The 22,316-nt window shown below is 35.0% G+C and overlaps 2 protein-coding genes across 2 annotated transcripts; one reads left to right on the top strand and one right to left on the bottom strand.

Annotated features, from left to right (window-relative positions):
* Window positions 1–9,886: 9,886 nt before the first annotated feature.
* On the top strand, window positions 9,887–17,046 carry LOC146898178 (folate-sensitive fragile site protein). The gene is made up of 11 exons (XM_085738514.1): window positions 9,887–10,051; window positions 10,134–10,201; window positions 11,475–11,559; window positions 11,944–12,027; window positions 12,685–12,724; window positions 13,490–13,535; window positions 14,114–14,172; window positions 14,718–14,785; window positions 15,789–15,872; window positions 15,962–16,026; window positions 16,651–17,046. The coding sequence occupies exons 1-11, from the start codon at window positions 9,996–9,998 to the stop codon at window positions 16,740–16,742; spliced, it is 747 nt and encodes a 248-aa protein (XP_085594640.1). The 5' UTR covers window positions 9,887–9,995; the 3' UTR covers window positions 16,743–17,046.
* Window positions 17,047–18,919: 1,873 nt separating this feature from the next.
* LOC146898179 (uncharacterized) lies at window positions 18,920–19,751 on the bottom strand. Its single transcript, XM_085736514.1, has 2 exons — window positions 19,649–19,751; window positions 18,920–19,542 (listed from the first exon to the last, which is right to left on the bottom strand). Exons 1-2 carry the CDS (start codon window positions 19,749–19,751, stop codon window positions 18,920–18,922), a joined length of 726 nt encoding a protein of 241 aa, XP_085592640.1.
* Window positions 19,752–22,316: the final 2,565 nt, after the last annotated feature.

The following is a 22,316-nucleotide window of genomic DNA, read 5'->3' on the forward strand; positions in this document are numbered from 1 at the left end:
GGCTTTGTTGTGTTGTGAATGTGTGTATTTGTAACGCACACATCACACACACATAAAACATTTTATTTATCCCCAACATTTATTCTACAAAATCTTACATTAATTATTATTAAATAAAACTATATTTCTGACAAAAAAAAGAATAAATAATGCTTATTTCATATATTCCTTATATTTTGTGAAGGAGAAAATAGTATGGTTGGTTTTTGTCAAAAAAAAAAAAATAGTATGGTTGGTTCAAATCGATTTTCAAAATGATAAAATTTTTATTGGTTCAGTTTTGATTGTTTTTAAAAAATGTAACCAAATCAAACTAATCGTTTTGAATCAATTTTGTTCGATTCGGTTGATCAGTTTGTTTGAAAGTACAATTAAAAAAACATTTTTCACATATATTCTAATATTACATAGAACTTTGTATTTTATATTTTGTTTTTTATGTTCTTAGTTTTTCAAACAACTTTGTAGAATTAAGAGCATGTTGAATGGAATGGATATCTCTACAAAGGAATATTTTGTAGATTCTATTGTAACACGTCATCTTGAAGCGACTCGCTCATTTTTTAACTCTAATTGTGAACTCTAAAGAACTAATATTAGATGAGATGAATAATTGAATAAACAGTATTGTCAAATGAAGACCAAAATGATGAAATTGTGAGTTGAAACTATGATACAAATTGTGAGTAAAAATAAGAGCAAAGACACAAATTTGTGAGAAAAAATTGAGTGTAGTTTATTACTCAATCAATCATTTATTTTTAGTTATTTATGTAAATGTAAAACAAAAATAAATAAATAAAATAGCACTATCATCTTAAAATTTAAACAAGAAAGATAGAAATTTCAAAATTTGAAGTTAAGATAATGTCTGTAGTAAAGTCAAGTGTTGCAGTACCAAAGAGGTGTTGTTGTACACTTGTGTTGTACTTTGGTATACTTTGTGTTGTTGTGTTAGATTGAACCAGTAAAAGGGACCCTCCCACATTGCTTTTTGTTACTTCTTCCGTCTTAGACCATTTGCAATGGTTAACCCCGGTGGAGGCTAACATGAGGGAGCCAATAGGTCCCTCATCTAGTGAGGGAGCAAAGATGCTTTTTTTTAACCGTAGGATTAAATAAATGGATTGGATGTTCTCCACATCTGCAAGAGAACACCTACATCTCTCCTCACTTCAAAACATTTTCTGCATATGATTTTCTCTCTCCTCTGTCCCTTGCATATCTTTTCTTCTATTTTTCTCTCTAAGTTTCTTCCCCATTTTACAACCAGTGGCTTAACCCCTCCACCATCAGTTTTCTTCTCCGCCCCTCTGCACGTTTCCGCCGTCCAAGCTCCATTTTTTCTCTCAATTTTTATGTTGCTGTTATGAAATTCGTATAAATATGTTAAAGGTTTGAAGAAACCAATCTCTCAATGTTTTAGTTTTACCCATAACCCATTGTTTGTTGTACAGTTTGAGATTTCTCGTGGGAAAAATTAATTCTCAAATTGATATAGGTTTCATGGATGCTGAATTGAAAAAATAAAGAATCAAACCCGTTTTTTTTTAAAACCCCTAAAAATAAAATCTGTGATTGGCTTTTGGATTTGAAAATAAAGCTTGTGCTTTCTTCATGCCTTTCGATTCCAATCAAAACTGGGGAAAAACGTTGAATTTCATTGTGTACCAAGGTAGATCCAATCGGGTCGATTCGCGAGTCAAAATACCCGTTTTACAGTCAACGGGCGAAGAAGATGAAATACAAAAAAAAAACACGAAAAAAAAAATTAAAAAACCACAACATGTGACTCGAACAGGCGACCTTTGATAGGGTAAACAATAAACATCACCAACTGCACCACTCATTCAATTATGCATTTATTGGTTTTTATTATATTTATTTACTATTTCAGGTTTTGAATTGTGAGCAAATATTCAATGATTTAATTCATTTAATTTTGGATTTCTATACAAAGCAAGCCTAAATAAAATTTATTTGAACACACATACAATAATGATAAATAAAAAAAACGATATTAAGTGATGTGACTAAATTATTATTTTTTATACAATAATGATAAATAAAAAAAACGATATTAAGTGATGTGACTAAATTATTATTTTTTAAAAAAAATATCATCATTGTTATGTGTGTCCGAATTTTTTATTTGGGGTTGTGTTCAACTAAGTATTTCTCTTTTATATAAATAATTCAAAAGTTGAATTAGACCAAAGAGGATTAAGAACAATGTACGAACTCGAAATTCGACAATCGAAATCTTTGTTTCAATCGTCGTATGAATGGTCTTCCTAGTTGCCTATGTTTCTGTCGGGATGTGGGGATAGTTTGTCGGATCGACACGTCTATATACCATATTCAATGATAGGATTAATTATAATTGTCCACGGAGTAAACAAGTTTCTATGTTGACTAATTTATGAGGGGATAATTCGTCCGGGAAGTTGTCCTTCCTAGTTGACTAGGCTTCTGAAGGAATAGTTTGTCCGGTAGACACGTGTCCGGGATTCCGATCTGAGAAATTCCAGTTTCTGCTTCCTTCTAACTCTGTGAGGGCCACATCCAACGGTGGGATCGACCAAACATGATTCGGTTCCAATGTTAGACACGTTTCAGTCACCGGAGAGTTGTCCTTCCTAGTTGACTAGTCTTCTGAAGGGATAGTTTGTCCGGTAGACACGTGTCCGAGATTCCGATCTGAGAAATTCCAGTTTCTTCTAACTCTGTGAGGGCCACATCCAACGGTGGGATCGACCAAACATGATTCGGTTCCAATGTTAGACACGTTTCAGTCACCGGAGAGTTGTCCTTCCTAGTTGACTAGTCTTTTGAAGGGATAGTTTGTCCGGTAGACACGTGTCCGAGATTCCGATCTGAGAAATTCCAATTTATGCTTCCTTCTAACTCTGTGAGGGCCACATCCAACGGTGGGATCGACCAAACATGATTCGGTTCCAATGTTAGACATGTTTCAGTCACTGGGGAGTTGTCCTTCCTGGTTGACTAGGCTTCTGAAGAGATAGTTTGTTCGGTTGACACGCGTCCGGGATTCCGATCTGAGAAATTCCAGTTTCTGCTTCCTTCTAACTCTGTGAGGGCCACATCCAACGGTGGGATCGACCAAACACGATTCGGTTCCAATGTTAGACACGTTTCAGTCACCGGGGAGTTGTCCTTCCTAGTTGACTAGGCTTCTGAAAGGATAGTTTGTCCGGTAGACATGCGTCCGGGATTCCGATCTGAGAAATTCCAGTTTCTGCTTCCTTCTAACTCTGTGAGGGCCACATCCAACGGTGGGATCGACCAAACATGCTTCGGTTCTAATGTTAGACACGTTTCAGTCACCGGGGAGCTGTCCTTCCTAGTTGGCTAGGCTTCTGAAGAGATAGTTTGTCCGGTAGACACGTCTCCGATATTCCGATCTGAGAAATTCAAGTTTCTGCTTGCTTCTAACTCTGTAAGGGCCTTATCTAACGGTGGGATCGACCAAACATGCTTCGGATCCAATGTTAGACACGTTTCAGTCACTAGGGAGTTGTCCTTCCTAGTTGACTAGGCTTCTGAAGGGATAGTTTGTCCGGTAGACACGTGTCCGGGATTCCGATCTGAGAAATTCCAGTTTCTGCTTCCTTCTAACTTTGTGAGGGCCACATCCAACGGTGGGATCGACCAAACATGCTTCGGTTCTAATGTTAGACACGTTTCAGTCACCGGGGAGCTGTCCTTCCTAGTTGGCTAGGCTTCTGAAGGGATAGTTTGTCCGGTAGACACGTCTCCAATATTCTGATCTGAGAAATTCCAGTTTATGCTTCCTTCTAACTCTGTGAGGGTCACATCCAACGGTGGGATCGACCAAACATGCTTCGGATCCAATATTAGACACGTTTCAGTCACCGGGGAGCTCTCGTTCCTAGTTGACTAGGCTTTTGAAGGGATAGTTTGTCCAGTAGACACGTGTCCGGGATTCCGATCTGAGAAATTCCAGTTTCTGCTTCCTTCTAACTCTGTGAGGGCCACATCCAACGGTGGGATCGACTAAACATGCTTCGGTTCTAATGTTAGACACGTTTCAGTCACCGGGGAGCTGTCCTTCCTAGTTGGCTAGGCTTCTGAAGAGATAGTTTGTCCGGTAGACACGTCTCCGATATTCTGATCTTAGAAATTCCAATTTCTGCTTCCTTCTAACTCTGTGAGGGTCACATCCAACGGTGGGATCGACCAAACATGCTTCGGATCCAATGTTAGACCCGTTTCAGTCACCGGGGAGCTCTCGTTCCTAGTTGACTAGGCTTCTGAAGGGAAAGTTTGTCCGGTAGACACGTGTCCGGGATTCCGATCTGAGAAATTCAAGTTTTTGCTTCCTTCTAACTCTGTGAGGGCCTTATCTAACGGTGGGATCGACCAAACATGCTTTGGATCCAATGTTAGACACGTTTCAGTCACTGGGGAGTTGTCCTTCCTAGTTGACTAGGCTTCTGAAGGGATAGTTTGTCCGGTAGACACGTGTCCGGGATTCCGATCTAAGAAATTCTAGTTTCTGCTTCCTTCTAACTCTGTGAGGGCCACATCCAACGGTGGGATCGACCAAACATGCTTCGGTTATAATGTTAGACACGTTTCAGTCAACGGGGAGCTGTCCTTCCTAGTTGGCTAGGCTTCTAAAGAGATAGTTTGTCCGGTAGACACGTCTCCGATATTCTGATCTGAGAAATTCCAGTTTCTGCTTCCTTCTAACTCTGTGAGGGTCACATCCAACGGTGGGATCGACCAAACATGCTTCGGATCCAATGTTAGACACGTTTCAGTCACCGGGGAGCTCTCGTTCCTAGTTGACTAGGCTTCTGAAGGGATAGTTTGTCCGGTAGACACGTGTCCGGGATTCCGATCTGAGAAATTCCAGTTTCTGCTTCCTTCTAACTCTGTGAGGGCCACATCCAACGGTGGGATCGACCAAACATGCTTCGGTTCTAATGTTAGACACGTTTCAGTCAACGGGGAGCTGTCCTTCCTAGTTGGCTAGGCTTCTAAAGAGATAGTTTGTCCGGTAGACACGTCTCCGATATTCTGATCTAAGAAATTCCAGTTTCTGCTTCCTTCTAACTCTGTGAGGGTCACATCCAACGGTGGGATCGACCAAACATGCTTCGGATCCAATGTTAGACACGTTTCAGTCACCGGGGAGCTCTCGTTCCTAGTTGACAAGGCTTCTGAAGGGATAGTTTGTCCGGTAGACTCGTGTCCGGGATTCCGATCTGAGAAATTCCAGTTTCTGCTTCCTTCTAACTCTGTGAGGGCCACATCCAACGGTGGGATCGACCAAACATGTTTCGGTTCTAATGTTAGACACGTTCCAGTCACCGGGGAGCTGTCCTTCCTAGTTGGCCAGGCTTCTAAAGGGATAGTTTGTCCGGTAGACACGTCTCCGATATTCTGATCTGAGAAATTCCAGTTTCTGCTTCCTTCTAACTCTGTGAGGGTCACATCCAACGGTGAGATCGACCAAACATGCTTCGGATCCAATGTTAGACACGTTTCAGTTACCGGGGAGCTCTCGTTCCTAGTTGACTAGGCTTCTGAAGGGATAGTTTGTCAGGTAGACACGTGTCCGGGATTTTGATCTGAGAAATTCCAGTTTCTGCTTCCTTCTAACTCTGTGAGGGTCACATCCAACGGTGGGATCGACTAAACATGCTTCGGTTTCGGACACACACAACTATGATAAAATTTTTAAAAAAATAATAATTTAGTCACATCACATAATATCGTCTTTTTTAAAATTTTATAATTAATGTACGTGTGTTCGTATAAATTTTATTTAGACTTGCATCTATGTAAGATTTGCTTTATATAAAAACCAAAAAATAAATGAATTAAATCATTGATTTTTGCTCACAATTCACAACTGGTAATAGTAAATAAATAAACTAAAAATCTAACAAAATAACAATTGTAATTGCAGTACAGTTGGTATACGTTAGGACTCATGTGTGATGGGGGGTGCGTGTTCGATTCCTGCGTAGGTAGTGTTTTTATTTTTTAAGTTTTTTTTTAGTGTCATCTTCTTCACCCATATACACTAAAACGGGTTTTTTGACCCGCGCATCGACCCGACCGGAACTCCCTTGGTACTCAATGAAATTCATCAATTTTTACGCAGTTTTTGATCGGAATTGGATGGCATGAAGTTAATTTGGACGAAAGGAGGTTAATTTCTTCAGTTTCGCTTCAAAAAAATTCAAATTCCGTTTCACCGTTCGTTCTTATTGCATCTTAATTCGTTTGCTTCTAGCTTCGAATCATATACCACGTGCTAGGTTTACGTTGAAATGGTTAATCGAAGGTAATGCTAAAACGCCGTTAAAGAAAATCAGCTTCTGCGTTTTTGAAGTTGAGTGAGCGAAGTCATGGTGAATTGGATTTGTTGATTTATATTTTGTGTTCACAGTTTCAGCATTTAGTGTTTCATTGGGCTTTTGATACTTTCATGTTGTTTACTAGTAATGGTGTTTTTCCTTCGTTGAAAAAAAAAAAAGAGGAAAGGAGGTGAGAACGATATCAGTGTATGCATATGAATTCTGGGTTGTAAAATGGGGAAGAAACTTAAGAGAGAGAAATAGCAGAGAAGATAAGCAAGTGATAGAGGGGAGAGAAAATCATATGTGGGGTCTGTTTTGATTGAGTGTGGAGAGGTGTAGGAGCTCTCTTGCTGAGGTGGAGTAGATCCAATCCAATGTTATAATCCTAAGGTTAAAAAAAAGCATCTTTTGCTCCCTCACTAGATGAGGGACCTATTGGCTCCCTCATGTTAGACCTCGCCGGTTAACCCCATTCAACATCCTTCAATATCTACTTTTTCAATTTCCAACACTTCATATCATTTTCTCTCTCTTAATTCAACACTCATTCAACTTTTACCTCTCCAATGGTTTTTTTCATTCAACACTCTACCCCACCACCTTTTATTACTTATTCTTATTTAATTTTATATTCTTGTTTTTATAATTACATAAAATTACAATTATCGAATATAATTAAATTAAAATAAAGAAAAACTTAACAAATTTTTTTTTTGTAAAAACGAAAAAAAATAAATAATTTATTTTTATAGGTCTAATAACTTTAAATGCAATACAACAAACTAAGCACGCGACACACAAATAGGTTAAAATGCAAGACAACAAAAAGAAGATTTGGGTTTGGATAATTGTTGGGATTTTCGTAGTTAAATGGGTAATTAGAATAATTTTGAGTGTTGAAATGGTTATTATTGGGATCCATTTCATTAAAAAAAGATTAAAACTCTATTTAGTTTGCTAATAGAAAGATAATAATAAGAAGAAGATAGTGAAAAATTTGGTTTTTTTTCTATGTTCAAATCAAATGAACCAAGTCTCTATTTATAGAGAAAAAAAAATCATAAATTTTGGTATTTTTTTATTTTTTTTAAATTATTTTAAAACGAAATAATTGAGGTTTTATTATTAAAATTATTAAAAATCGAGAAATCAATAAGGTAGCAACACGTGTCCCCCATTATTTCTAGAATTCTTCTTCTCTCTCCCAGCTCTGCTTTGCACGCGTGATGTCGGCGCGTGTGCAACACGCGTTAGATTCTGTCTAGTAAAATTGCGACGTGTGGCATTTCAGCAGCTTTCAATTGTGTTGAATGCATTCATCCTCTCTATCATCCCATGTCATTATTCAACAACCATTAAACAGACCATTGGAAAGGCATCTTCTATTGAAACCTACATTAAACAAGCCATTGCAAATGGTCTTATATGTAACTTGTATGATGTATTTTGGAATCCTTAAAAAAAATACTCACTTTGTCTAAGAGGATGTATTAGATTAGGATTTTAAAAGACAATTTTTGGATGAAAAAGTCTAGTGGATTTTAAAAGACAATGCAAGATTTCAATGACTTTTAAGATTTTAAAAGATTCTCAAGATTTTTAATTTGGATTTCAATGGATTTATATACTAAGATTTTAAGAGACTACTAAGATTTCAAAGGATTTATATCAAGATATTAATTGTGTTTTTCCTGGATGCTTATAGGATGTTTTAATTTACAATAAAATTAAAACACGGTGTTGACTGTCTATTTAGAATTGTTTCAAATTTACAATAAGGTACATTCACGTGACGATTGAAGTGGGCAAATGTTGTGATCAACCCTACTGGCTTTAGGAGATACATACGTGTATCCTGAAAAAGAGTGTGGTTGAGAGTATGAGCTATCTTCTCTAAGCATGTCCCGCTTGGATGAAAAGTGGTAAGTAAGTCAAGTCTGTAAATGGGTCAAGATGATAATCTGAGCAACCTCTTGAGAAAGGTATGTTTTTCTGAAGGAAAAAAAATGCAAAGAAAAAATTTGTTTTATTTCGTTACCTGAGGACAAGCAACAATTTAAGTTCGCCATTGTGATGACAGGTCATCTTACGTTATTCTTTGCATGTTTGTCAATCATTTTTCAGTAGGCTTTTCATCCATAATAGTGGAGTATTAGAGCAATTGCTTATGATTTCGGGATATTTGCAACATTTTCTATATTTTAGTCATATAATTATGCCTTTTTTGAAACATAACAATTCTAAGGTGTTTTGATGTAATTCACGAAGAAATCATGCAACTCGATAAAGCAAGACATCTAAAGACTTGCGAAAACATTGGGAAGAGCATAATTGAAGATTCAAGATGCCTCAGAAGACATTACAAATGGATGAATTCTGTTCCTAAGTCCTAACACATTTTATATGGAAGCAAAAACCTAAAAAGATGAAGAAACATGCATTTACGCCCAGGAAAATACACTGGGGCGCGCATTGACCATGCGCCTGAGCATGCCCATGCACCCCAAGTGTGGGCTAGGCGCCCCAAGTGTGGAAAAATTAACACTTGGGCTTCTCAAGTGTGGCAAATTTGAGCCAACACTGCTTTTTGCTACTTTAAAATGGAAAAGCTCATTTTTTAAGCCCAACTCAGATTGAGTAGTTTTCATACTCATTGTGTCTCCTAGCACAACCTTAGGAGGAAGTTGGCTCAGAGGAAGGTCACATGCTTGAGAAACAGTTTGTACAAAGGTTTCACTGGAAGAAGACCTCGACAAATCATGACAACATGCTCGAGAACCAATTTGTGTAAAGGTTTGACACCGACGATCCTATAAAGGTACAAGGACAAATCATGACACCATACGAGACTTCGAAACCGCCGAGAAACGTAAGAGAACGCTACCAAATGCCAAGTTAGCGAAAGGCACTCGAGGAACTTCAGTGAAGAAAGAACCACCACCAGTGAGAAAACAGAGAAACCCGATGAAAAGGCGCAATAGATGATGGATCCAACGAAATGAATCGCGAAAAGCTTCTAGAATCGAGGAAAACGCCTGGAAACCGCCATGCCGAAGAGTCGTCGGTACAATGATTTTATTACCAAAAATATACAGTTATAGAGAGAGAAGATATCATTTTTGCTAAAAAAATATTAGGTCTCGGAGGTACCCTAAATATATCATATCATATCATAATGTGTTGAGATAAATAATCAATTGATATGATGTTTGGTTCCACGGTTAAACTTAATTTCTCACTTCCATACATTTCTTAGCGTGATTTGCTGAAGCTATATATTTAAGCTTTTTAGTAAACGTGCGATGACAATGTTTCAAGTGCTAATTCAAACACTTCATGTGTGTTTTAACTTCAACCTCTTTATATTGCAATGCATTTGTCTCTGTTAACCGCAGAAAACAACGAACTCCTTCTAACACCACTCGTTTAAGTGCTAGTTGAAAATTTGTAAAAGGATAAGGGTATTTTCGTTAATTCCTTACCTGTATAACCAGCAAAAACAAAACCTAATTTTTTTGGTAGAATCGAAGAGAGGATTGCGAAACTGGAATGAAAAAAATGAACGCGTGTTCTTCCCCCCAATAAATCTCAAACCTTTGTTCCCAAAATCTGATCGTAGCTCCTTCTTCATTCACCATGACATCGTTGGGATCTCTGAAATCCGCGATATTCGACAGAGAAGAGAGAAAACAGTGAGTTCCGTTTCTTTTCATTCCCTCCTCATTCATTCTTCGATAAATCCTAACTTGTTTCTGTTTCTCATTGTAATTGCAGACAGTATCAGGCTCATATTCGAGGTCTTAATGCATACGATCGCCACAAAAAGTTTATCAACGATTACGGTAACTTTCTTTTCAAATTTTAATTCAAACTTAAAGTAAATTCAGTTCTTGTTAGTTTCAATGTAAAATGTGCTTTAGATTGTTTTTGAACCGATTTCATTGGTTACTGTAATCTCAGAAAAAAAATGCTTAATTGTTTAAGACATGTTTTGCTAAACAGCTTAATTAATCTCTTTTCCTATAAGTTGTAAGATGTTTTCATAAGCTATTTTGGTGAGCTTATGGAAATAAGTTGAAAACAACTTATCAGCATGTCATAAACTGCGTTCATAAGTTATACCAGTTGAGAAGTTCAAATAAGTCAATCCTAATGGACACTTATCATTTATGACAATTTTCTTCTAAATAAGTTGGTTGGCTTTAATGAAGCGCGTATAAAAAAGATAAAATAAAATCAATATGTTTTCATATGAACTATAAGCTGTTTTTGATCCAGAAGCTATCATGAAAAGCTTATCAAAATAAGTTGAAAACAGCTTAAGAACATGTCATAAGTTGTTTTTCATAAGCTCTCTCAAACAGTCGCAGAAGTGTTTATACTAGTAGATAAACTCAAATAAGTAGATCTGAACAAACACTTTTCATGTTTCAAATTATGTGATTCTAACTGTTTTTTCGGATGCCATTTTTTATTTATTTTTTGTTTGGGAATGGACAATAAGGATTAATCAAATTTTGAGCTATTGATTTGGTTGGTCTTAATGTCCTACAGTAAATGGATGATGAACAGTCTTCTCCATTAAGGAAAAGGAAGGAGGCTACAGTCATCCGGAAATTCAAACAACCCCTTGCTATTAAACATGCATGTGATTTTTGTTTTTTTATCTAGTTCCACCAATTGAAGAACAAAAAGATTGGTTAATAATAGATGCAATTTCTTATTGGGTTTGTGCTGGGATGCTTAAATTGGTTACGGCTTGGTGATGAAATCTCTTGTTTTTCATTTTTTGTGATCTGTCAGAAGTCTGATGGAGAGATCGTATACTGAGATTTTAAATTTTGATTCAAATAGCCTTCAGGATTTGGTTGTCCACATTGAAAAAGGGCTTTTATTGTTCATGCAGTTGTCATTCGTGTCTTGTTTTGAGAGAAGTTTTTATCTCATTGTAGTGATTGCAATAATGCTCAGTTACAAATGCTTCAAGTTCCTTTTACCATGACAATATGTCAGAATCAGATTTCCATGACATTTCAGCTTACTGTGCATTTTGTTTAACTGTACTATTATATTGAACTGATCAATTCTTCTGAGATTAATTTTTTGTGCCTACAGTTAGTTTCTATGAGAAAGAAGAAAAGCCTTCAACCTTAAAGTTGCCTATTAAAACAGATAAAGACACTCTAAGAGAGGGATATAGGTAAGCTTGTTATCTTGCTGTATGTAAGATAATACTGGTGCCAATTTCATGCACTGCATTTCTTAATCTTGTCTTATTTTTCCTCTTTTGTAACACAAAACTTGTCATATGTAAGATAAGTATTTTAATTTTGCATAGAAATAGAAAAACGGGATTCTGTATATATATAAAAGAAAGAAAATAAAACTAAAACCCCAAGGCATGACTATTGAAATCACGAATATGAGTAAATTGTCTACCTTACTCAGGATCCTTTCGGAGCTTCTGCATGAATATCTTTTATTATTGGAAAAATACTTTGCCTTTCTTCCTTACCATCTTTTCTATCAACTTGTCTGTTTCTGTGTCAGAATTTTAATGTTGTTTATCCAAACGTGTTGCAAGATTTATACGGTCAGAGGAAGATGATATGGATCCATCATGGGAGCAAAGGCTGGTGAAGCGTTATTATGCTAAGCTTTTTAAGGAGTATCCTTTGCACAATTCATTTTTTTACTAAAGATATTTATATCGAGGAGTATTTATTTCTTTATTCCTTTGTTAGTATTACCAGTATTTTTGATTCCTAGAAATTGGGCAAATGTTGATTTTGGTGTTATAAACAATTTATTCGTTTTTAGTCCATGTTTTTAACAAAAATAGTGTTTATAGTCTATTATTAGGGGATTTAAAACACAACTTTTGAATTTTTTTCAAGACTGAAGACACTATTTGGTTAAAGGCACAAACTAAAAATTTATAATTTTTTTATAGTAATCAGAATCAACATTTGCCTAATTTTGATTATTGGGACCAAAAATATCACCCTGTTTTATTACTTATGTGATATCGGCATTGGGTTTTTATTATAGATTTGGTTTAATTAGTTGGAGGAGTCCATATGTAAGAGCTAATGCATTGCAACATAAATTTAGAAAGCTCTGTTTACTAGATTTTGCTTTCCATTCACTGAACTTGGTCGTACAAAAAATATTTTATCTAAAATGGCTTATAGGAAAGGTCAGAAAGGATATATAAAGTTGTCGTTGAAATTGCTTTTGATACACAAATATAGGGATGTATTCTAATTATACTCTATCAAAATTTAGTATTACTTATTTTTTTGTTGCCTTAAATCCTTTTAAGATACTGTCTTGCTGACATGTCGCAGTACAAGAGTGGTAAGGTAGTCACTCATTGCATTTAGAATATTTTTTTTGGGTTAAATATGTTTTTGGTCCCTATAAAATTGAGACCTTTTAAGTTTAGTCCTTACTTAATTTTAATAGTTGTCTTAGTCCTTAAATTTTTTTTTGCACTTAGTATTAGTCCCTCCTCAATTCAAATTTGTTTAATTTATGCTTAAGCTCTTGAGTTTTTTAACAATTTTTTGTAGACGTGTTAAGAACATTACTAAAAGTTCCTCTGCAAAAAATTATCGCAAAATTTGATTTCTACGTCCAGATTTTGTTAATTTTATCTTTAACTTTTGTCGTTTTAAAAAATTCATATTTAATTCGTTTCATGTTAAAAAAATTCTAAATTTTAGTAAATGAATCTTTCATAGTGTTCTAAACTTGTCTCAAAAAAATCGTTCAAAAATTTAAGAGTTTAAGGATAATTAAACAAACTTTGTTGTAACAGGGACTAAAACTAGAAGTAATTTTTTTTTGTAGGGACTAAAAAACCTATTAAAATTAAGTAAGGACTAAACTTAGAAGTTCCCAATTTTATAGGGACCAAAAACATATTTAACCCTATTTTTTTTTTTTTTTTATGGTAACCCTATTTTTTTTTGGTGGTTAGCTAAATATTGTACATTTTAGTAATTTTGAACCTTGTGATTTGTCAATTTCCCCATAGTTTTTTTTTTTTTTTGTAGTCTGAGATCTCATTTTATGCGGATTATATCTTTAACGGTTTTATGCTGATAAATTGCATAATTTTGTAGATTGGTCTCAGATGGAGAACAGAGAAGGAAGTCATGTCTGGCAAGGGTATTGGTTATTCTTTCGCTGACTAGTTTTACTTAGTTAGTTATGACTCGCTTGCCTCCATTCCACGTTTAACTTGAACTATTTCATAAAACAAATGCTTTTTAGTTTTGTTCACTCTGTAGTCTAAATTCAACACAAAGAAGTTCATCCATTAAACTCATAATCAACATCTGTTTTAGTAAAATTTATTTTGAGTAGACCTATTTTTCACAGGCAAACAGAATTTAACAGAAAGAACTTCTTAATATCATCCTTCCGCATGAATCCCATGGTTTACATCTATTTCCTTGTCATTTCCTATATGGTCACCCAAGATACTTAAGACTGTCGAACTTGTACAAATTATTCCAATTCCAATTTTTAATCTTCTTCATAAACATTGTCTACAGACGATTTAAAACTTAACTCTGGAAGGACATATAGACCTTTGCTGTTGCACAAGCTAGAATCCTAGATTTTTCATTTACCTGTCCTATTCTAACTGCATAGTTGCAGAAGTAGTGCGAGCTGTCTTTAATTTGTTATATGATTTAGAATCCTATTCAATCGTAAAGTTAACATATCACATAATTTTGCAGGCCAATTTTTATGCGGTAACAAGCATTGCAATGAGAAAGATGGATTAGCAAGCTATGAGGTAAGGTATTCTTCCCATTACCATTAATCAATCTTTTTGACTAGTTTGGTAGAGAGGAAGATGGATTGAAGATAACCCAATCAAAAGGGAAGGTGAAGAATGTAGCAAACATTAGGAAAAACCACTAGGAAGAACCCTTATTATAATTTCTGACGATCTGGCTTTAGATATAATGTAAATTACAGCGGTTGATCCATGTAGCTGTCCCTATTTAGTGGGTAAGGGCATGATTGTTGTTTGCCCTGTTTTTGGAATGCATTATGCTATTTATTAGGAAATGTATGTTTATGTCTATAGTTCCAGTGTTTCATGTAAATTGATAATTAGATAAAAATGATCTTTGCTACAATATTTATTAATTTAGTTTGATATAGTTCATGCACGATATTCAGCATATATGCTTCTCTTTTCTTACTCTCTTAAACACCACTCTTGATTGATCAATCTATGACTAACTTCAGTTCTACTTGAGGGCTAAGGATTCATAATTTGTGTATATATCGCTACATGTTTCCACTCTTTTATTTATTTGCTTCACGTTACAGGTGAACTTTTGTTACTTTGAAGCTGGAGAGAACAAACAAGCTCTAGTTAAATTGGTAGCATGTGAGAGGTGAGTTAGTATGAAACATTGCCGGTTTTGTTGCCCATGTCATTGTTTTCTTCTGAATCCATATCCTCTAGTAAAGTGACTAATATCAATCATTTGATGATGAAATTTAAGCATTGGTATCATACGTGTGTATAACAAATTATGGGTTATTCTAATGTCAATCCCTCTCTTCTATACTGAATTTCTTTGTTTACATTCTACAATTCTCCTGCTGGATAATGGTTCCTCGTCATATCTGTTAAATGTTTGGTCCTCTTTAGGTTATTGCATATAACACGACTTGTTTATATGAAATTGGAATACATTTACGGTCATCACTCGGGAAACATCAGTGTATACTGGCCTTTGGAAACGTCTTCTTAAAACATTTCTGCTGTAAGATTCCATAAAAAAACGAATCTCTGTACTGGCCTTTGGAAACGTTGTCTTAAAACATTTCTGCTGTAAGATTCCATAAAAAAACGAATCTCTCGTTGGCTTCTTAAATTACATTCTGCAAGTCCATGGGATCTGATCTACAAATAGTGTATGATTTCCTGTATTAGTTGAATTAAATTGGTTTTGAAACTCACTGACGTGGGTACCTCAAGAATATTACAAGTTATTTTATTATCTTATCAATATTTATATTTATTGAAAAACAAACCATTTTCATATACTGTTGTAATTTGACACCATTCATTTGTCTCTATAACAATACCTGAAGAAGTAATTTTACTTGGGCAGTTGACATAACACTCCCAAACTTGAGGCTGATCCTTTTGAAAGTGATTCTTGCGGTAATAATTGTCTTCGATTTGATTTAGAATAAACTGCCAATATGCTTAAAGATTATTTAGGATAATCCTTTTTAAAAAATTTGATGTTATCCATCTCTTTGATTGACAGTGTCTCCTTTCAAGTCATTATTGAGGGTTTTACATGTTCTCATTTTTTCAATAATTGAAGGTTGTCTGGTAAATCAAATTTCTGTTCCATTTATTTATTGGTTATTTTTCAATAGATGTGCAGGGAAACTTAATTACAAGAGGCAGAAAGAGAAGGAGCAATTAGAAAAAAGACAACAAAAGCATGATAGAAGAAAGAGGTAAGAAGCAAGAACATTGCTGCCCACAACCCCTTCTTAGTTTTCACTTATTAAATGAAAGTACGTAGATTGAATCCTTTCAATTGTAGGAGTCGTTCGAAGAGTGATGATGATCTAGATGAGGGCCAAGAAAGTGAAGAGAGAAGACGAAAAGGTTCGGAGTTGTCATATTTTTATGGCTATTTTACATCAGGATATGAAAAACTCTGAAGTTCAGCATTTATTCTTGTTGCAAGAGAATCATTATTTTACCAATTGATTTTTTTTTTCTCATGAAAATATATAAGTATTAATAATAACGCATCAATTTTTGTGCTTGATGAAGTAATTAATTCATTCAACGCAGTTCATGTCATTTCTTTAAGCAAAATGTAGGAAGGCCTAGATTTAGAATGATCAGTGCTTGTTTTCTTTGTGAAATTATTTGTTGTGATTGACATTTGGTATATGAGGTTTTGTCTCTTCTAGTTTTGCAAGTATATTGGCTTTATCTTTTGCTGTTGTATTTGCATCTTTTGTAATGGTTTGCCAAACTTCCATGGTTAATTTTGTTGTTACTTACAATATTGTCTAATGGGAAGCGGGTTTGGTTAGGAAAGTAAAATCTTTCCTATAATGATGTGAAACGTTGTCTACCAATACGGGAAAGCACATTTTGCCTGCTCGACTTGCTTTTTAATAGTTAACTTAAATGTTTGGAAATCCTCTTTCTACTCTGAAAATCCTGTTCTGACATTTGCTGCTATGAGCTTAAACTTTATTTAATATGTATTTTCAGGAAAGAGGGCGTTGGTATCGTCCAGTGATCATAAAATTGACGACGACGATGATGATAACATAGATGAGTTTCTTGAGGGGATGTTTCCCTGATTTGTTTACTCTGATTCATTGCTATACCTGAAGAGTATATCTTGAGACCAAAGCTGGGAAAGATAGAAAAAGGTTAGACAGTGCTGGGAGCAAGTGGGCACTGCAGGTGGATGCCTATAATATAGGAATATGGTGAGACCATTGATGCTTGAGACAAAACTCTGTTTACCCTATCGAGCCCTTCGAAATTGTGCACACTATAATTGCTTAACAGATGCTATGCAGAAGGATGCTTAGGAGCTTGTATTCTGTACAGTTTATATATTATATTTATATCTCCTTTTAATGGCAGTTATGAAATTTGAAATGTAGAAGGATCTGTTCCATGTTCTGGACTCGTTTTAACATACAGTAGTAAAATTATCCATTCATTGAGCTTTAATAAAACATGGTGAAAGGATGACACAAAATGTGTCCGGTTATTTGGGAACTACAGTAAATAACCATTCATCAAATGTTTGGTGCCGCGGTATGTTGTTTCTTGTACCCTCTTTGAGGGCATTTTTTTGTAGTTTCAACTTTTGACGCGGTTTCACACGAGCCAATGGCAAAAAGCAAGGGACTTAGGGTAAAAAATTATATTTGAAATGATTTACATACACGTAGTTTGGACCTTCCCAAATTGTGTTCAAAGTCACTTTGCCACAAAATTGCAAGTTAAAATCAGTTCAAAATCATGATTGCAATGACTGGCGATTGCAGTTGATTAGAAGAGAAGTCTACCACGTACTGTTTTAATTCCTTTCCTTCCTTCTATGCTTGTTTGTTGGCTTGTCGCTGAACTACATGACCATACTACTAGTACTATTAATAACTTTTTTGAATGCCAAGATAACTCTTTAAGAAATGTGCCATCGTTCCACCAAATTATTATTTTGATCTTTCTTTTGGTGCCATCTGTAATAAACAATAGTGACTTTGAAGGGTACGGGTTATCATAGTAATGAATGATGCATCCCCTTGGTAGCCACATTGACAAAATAGCCACGTATCAACTTTCTTTAGTATTACAACTTGTGATTTATCGGTTATTTCCTCCTGTCACTATTATAAGCAAAAAACTACGTTTTAGGTTCATTGAATAAGTGATATATGTAGCCATTAATATAGACCACATACATCATTTATTCAATGAATCTAAAAGTAGATTTTTGCTTATAATAGTGACCGGAGAGAGTACTTATTAGATTTGTGGCGTCAAGACAAAACTTTAATTACATGACTAGTTTCTTTTATTTTTAAGTTCACTTTAGTAGATCACCTCCAATGGTGTAACGTATCATTGATATCCTGGATGAAATTTATATTTCTACATCATCTTAAATCAACTCTTTCATTTTTAAGGATGTAAATAGGGTAGACTGCATTGTAGGAATCTATATTCTAAACTAATAATAAGGTCCATATCAATCTCCATATGATGCTATAGTTTCCACAAGAACCACTATGAACAAAAGTGTGACAAATATCACAAGAAGTCATGGCTTGAGACAAGAAATTGAAGAATAAGTTTGACCTTATCTTTTGATTAAAAAAAACTCTGACTTAATCATGTTAGTAAGGTCAGAATAGGTTTACAAAGATCTATTAGTAATTATAGTGGCTAAACAAAAGTCTTATGAAACTCAATTTACTTCCACCTCTTGCCATAGCCTCTAGTGTAGTCTCTGGGGGTGGCGAAAATACCCATGCCCACGGATACCCATGGGTAAAATCCATCACGGGCACGAGACGGGTAGCTAAACGGGTATCCATGGGCATAATAAACGGGTATTTGACTATCCATTATTATATGGATACGAACACGGATTTGATTGTACCCATACCCGATAATAAATTAAGTAAATTATTAAAATATCTGTATATATATCTTATCTTATTACTTAAAGTTGTTACCTTATTGAAGGAAATTTTACCATCCACCTAAGATTATTCATTAATAACCTATTTTTATTTTTTATTTTTTTAATTCATCTTATTAAGTTCATCGTTTCTACTTCATTCACATCATAAAACATGCATATTATATGGATTATGTAAGAATCATGAATTTTCTATGGATTATGTATGATTTATGAAATTTTGAATAGATTATGTATGAATGTTTAAAAGTTTTTTTTTTTGGTTACAAAGCTAATCAAAGACAAAAGAAAAGAAAGCAAGAAACAAAAGGAAAACTAGGCCCTAGGGAAGAAGACTCCCGAGGCGTCACTCCGAAGCAGCAAGAGGAGGTCTTCCGGAGGAGCAGTGTGGATGACGAAATCAGCATTGGACGCGGCCCCTAACTTTGCCATGAAATCAGCACTTTGGTTACCTTCTCTGAGAGTATGATAAACTGTAAAATTATTGGTAGCCAATATATCCTTAATGTTCTGTATAAGGACTGCATATACATGATAGTGCGGAATGTCCCCCTTTATGAGATTAATGGAGAGGAGGGAATCCGAGTAACAAGCCAAATCATCTATACCCATGTCAACAGCCATGCGCAAGCCGTGATAGATTGCTGTTAGTTCAGCCAACAAAATGTCTTCTGAATGGGAGATCATACCTGAGAAAGCCGAGAGGAAAAGACCCCCATTATTGCGAAAAATGCCGCCAAAACCAGTGCGGGTTGGAGTACCATTGCAACTCCCATCAACATTCTGAATGGTGCCCATATGATTGTTGCAATTCCACTTGACATATCGATCCTCGGAAATTACGGCATCATCATTTTTGAAAGCCGAAATAATGGTGTCAACTGAATTATAGATATTGGAGACAACTGGATAATAATGGTAGCCAATAATGGTGTCAACTGGATGTTTAAAAGTTGAAGTTTTTTGATAATTTAAAAAAGTTATTATTTGTAAAAAAAATAAATAAATTCAAAAATTCATGGGTACCCATGGATACCTCAATACCCGCGGGTAGTCGTATAGTGGGTACCCATGAGGGATCGGGGCGGGCACGAGTATCATATTTATCCAACGGGGCGGGGACGAGTATCATACTATCCGTACCCATGGGTACCCTTGACATCCCTAGTTAGTCTCCCACCAGTCAAACTCAAAATTGCATTACAACATTAGAGCAATTTTTCAATATGCACTGTTTTACGCATATTTCTAATTATGAATTATGATGCCATTTGAGCAATCTATTGTTACAAAGCTCATTGAATCCATAGTCAAGAAGTTCAACATGCATCAATGCCAATTTTTATTAATTAATTCACGCAAGGATTAGCTATTTATGATGCATAGCTGGAGTTTTCTATTTATATTATGGAGCCTCAGGAGTTGTCATACTATGTATATGCATCCTTAAAAAAAACTATATGTATATGCTTGTTTTGTAGAATTTTTAGAATCGGAATATAATTGGTTATTTAGTTTTGTATTCTTTTGTAGACGCCAAGTGTTTTTTGTTGGTACTTTTAACTCTTTATACATACTGTAATTTTTAGAGTGATTTATATGATGCATAAAATTATTGGCACTAGCTAGTTTGAGCTCTTGAAAGTTTGGGGTCTTAAGATCAATTTATTTATACCTAAAAACTATTTTATACACGTTTTTATTTTATTTTTTGAAGTAGATGTTGGAACATGTGTGGAAATTGAGTAAAAAGATTAAACACAAATTCACATGTTGGGTAGAACTAGTGTTGTGTGAATTGAAAAAAGTGGTAGTCCCACATCGGATGGAACACACACATTAGTAGTGTTTATATAGTGGGGGTGTACCTCTCATAGGGGTACATAATTATGTGAACGAAGTAAGCACTAGAGAAAAAATATATATTGATATATATTTTTATTATTTGGAAATGATAAATTAAATAATTAATTTAATCATTATTAGAAAGTGCTTTCTTAGTCCCCAAGTTTTGCTAAAATATTGTGGAACGCAATCTAGAATATTTTGGAACACAATCTGAAATATTTTGCTAGGCAATCTAATATATTTTAGTGCATGATCTGAAATATATTTTGGTACATAATATAATATATTTTTGTACTCAATTGAGATATTTTTGTACTAGATCTAATATGTGAATTACTTAATCACAAAGTAATGTATTACTTGTTCCCAAAGTTTCTCACTTATTAGTTGTGAATTTTCTCTATAAATAGAGAGCTCACATAGTGCATTCTACACACCAAATAGTTTCATTGAGTTGTCAGGAACTCTTTCTCTCTTCTCCCTTTCTTGACTTGTGTTGACGAGTCTTTCTTCTCTTCATCTCCTTTTTCTGTCCCTTCGGATTTAAGAGTGTTCTTAAGACCATAGTCCCTTTTCGGTTTAAGGTCCCTTCGGAATTAAGAATGGTCTTAAAAACATAGTCCCTTCGATAATATAAGTCCCTTCGGAATAAAGAGTACTATTAAGATCATAGTCCCTTTTCGTAATAATAATGTCCCGTCGGAATTAAGAATGATTTTAACGGTATATAAATTATTTCAATAATTTTCTATTTGAGGAGAAATGGTGGTATCACCATATTTGAGTGGTCGTGGTGCCATATTGATGTTTTGGAGAAATTAAAGTTAGAATGGTGATAACACCATATTTGAGTGGTCTCAACACCATAACAGAGTGGTAACAATACCATATTAAAGTGGTTTCAGTATTAAAAGAATGGTCTTGGTACCATATTGGAGGTGTAATTCTCGAACGGTTTTCTACAGTGCAGTAGTTAACTGCACAGTTGTAGCTGGGCTTGTTTTATCCTGGAGGCGGCGTGGTTGATAGTCTGCCTTGCACAATTTTGGGCAGTGCCACGAAACGTCTTAAAGAGAGCGACCTGGTCGTGACTCAACCTAGTAACAACTTCGGTAGATAATAGAATTTGGAAATCCAAATACAACAGTTTGAAAATCCAAAAACAACAATTTTAAGACGTTTCGATCTGTCATGTCTACCAAAGAAGTTACTTATTAAGGTTCAGTTGTCCCTAAATAAAACAAGGATAAATCAAGTTATAGAAATACATCTTTCCACTGAAACAATGAAGTGTTTGTTGTTACAACAACAACACTAAGAAATTCACATGTCGCTTTTAATGGTAAAGCATGGAGTTAATTGTGGATAGAAAATTGTCTCGGCAAATCCATATATTTTGGCAAAAATTATGCAAGTTAAATCCTATTTATTTGATAGAAGGATTAAGTGTTCCTCTCTTTGATAGTTATGCAAACAACACCATGAAATTAGTAACCAATCAGTTATGGTGTGTGAGTAGTCGAAGTGCCTTGGCTCCGGTTGCCTAGTGGAATAGCCTTTTGACCGCCCCTAATCAAAGCTAATTTTGAATAGCTGGAATGTACCGAGTAATAGGAGGACAATTTCATCAGTCCTTTTGCTATATGTATGAATTGAAAAGTGAACATTGAAAAATCAAAGAATGAACTAATTGAAAAAAGGCTTTTTGATGAAATGGAAATTATATGAGAAAATTTGTTTCAAATATTTCATATAAAAATAAGAAAGAATCTGAATTTCAGATTTCTATTGAATAAGACTGAGTTGACTCAGACTTAAAGAGAGACTTGTGTATCATCTTGTGGAGAAAGACTACGCCTTTGAT

Source organism: Medicago sativa, chromosome 8 (assembly GCF_051527215.1).
Source record: "Medicago sativa cultivar Bolivia chromosome 8, Bolivia_mono, whole genome shotgun sequence".
Classification (NCBI taxonomy): Eukaryota; Viridiplantae; Streptophyta; class Magnoliopsida; order Fabales; family Fabaceae; genus Medicago; species Medicago sativa.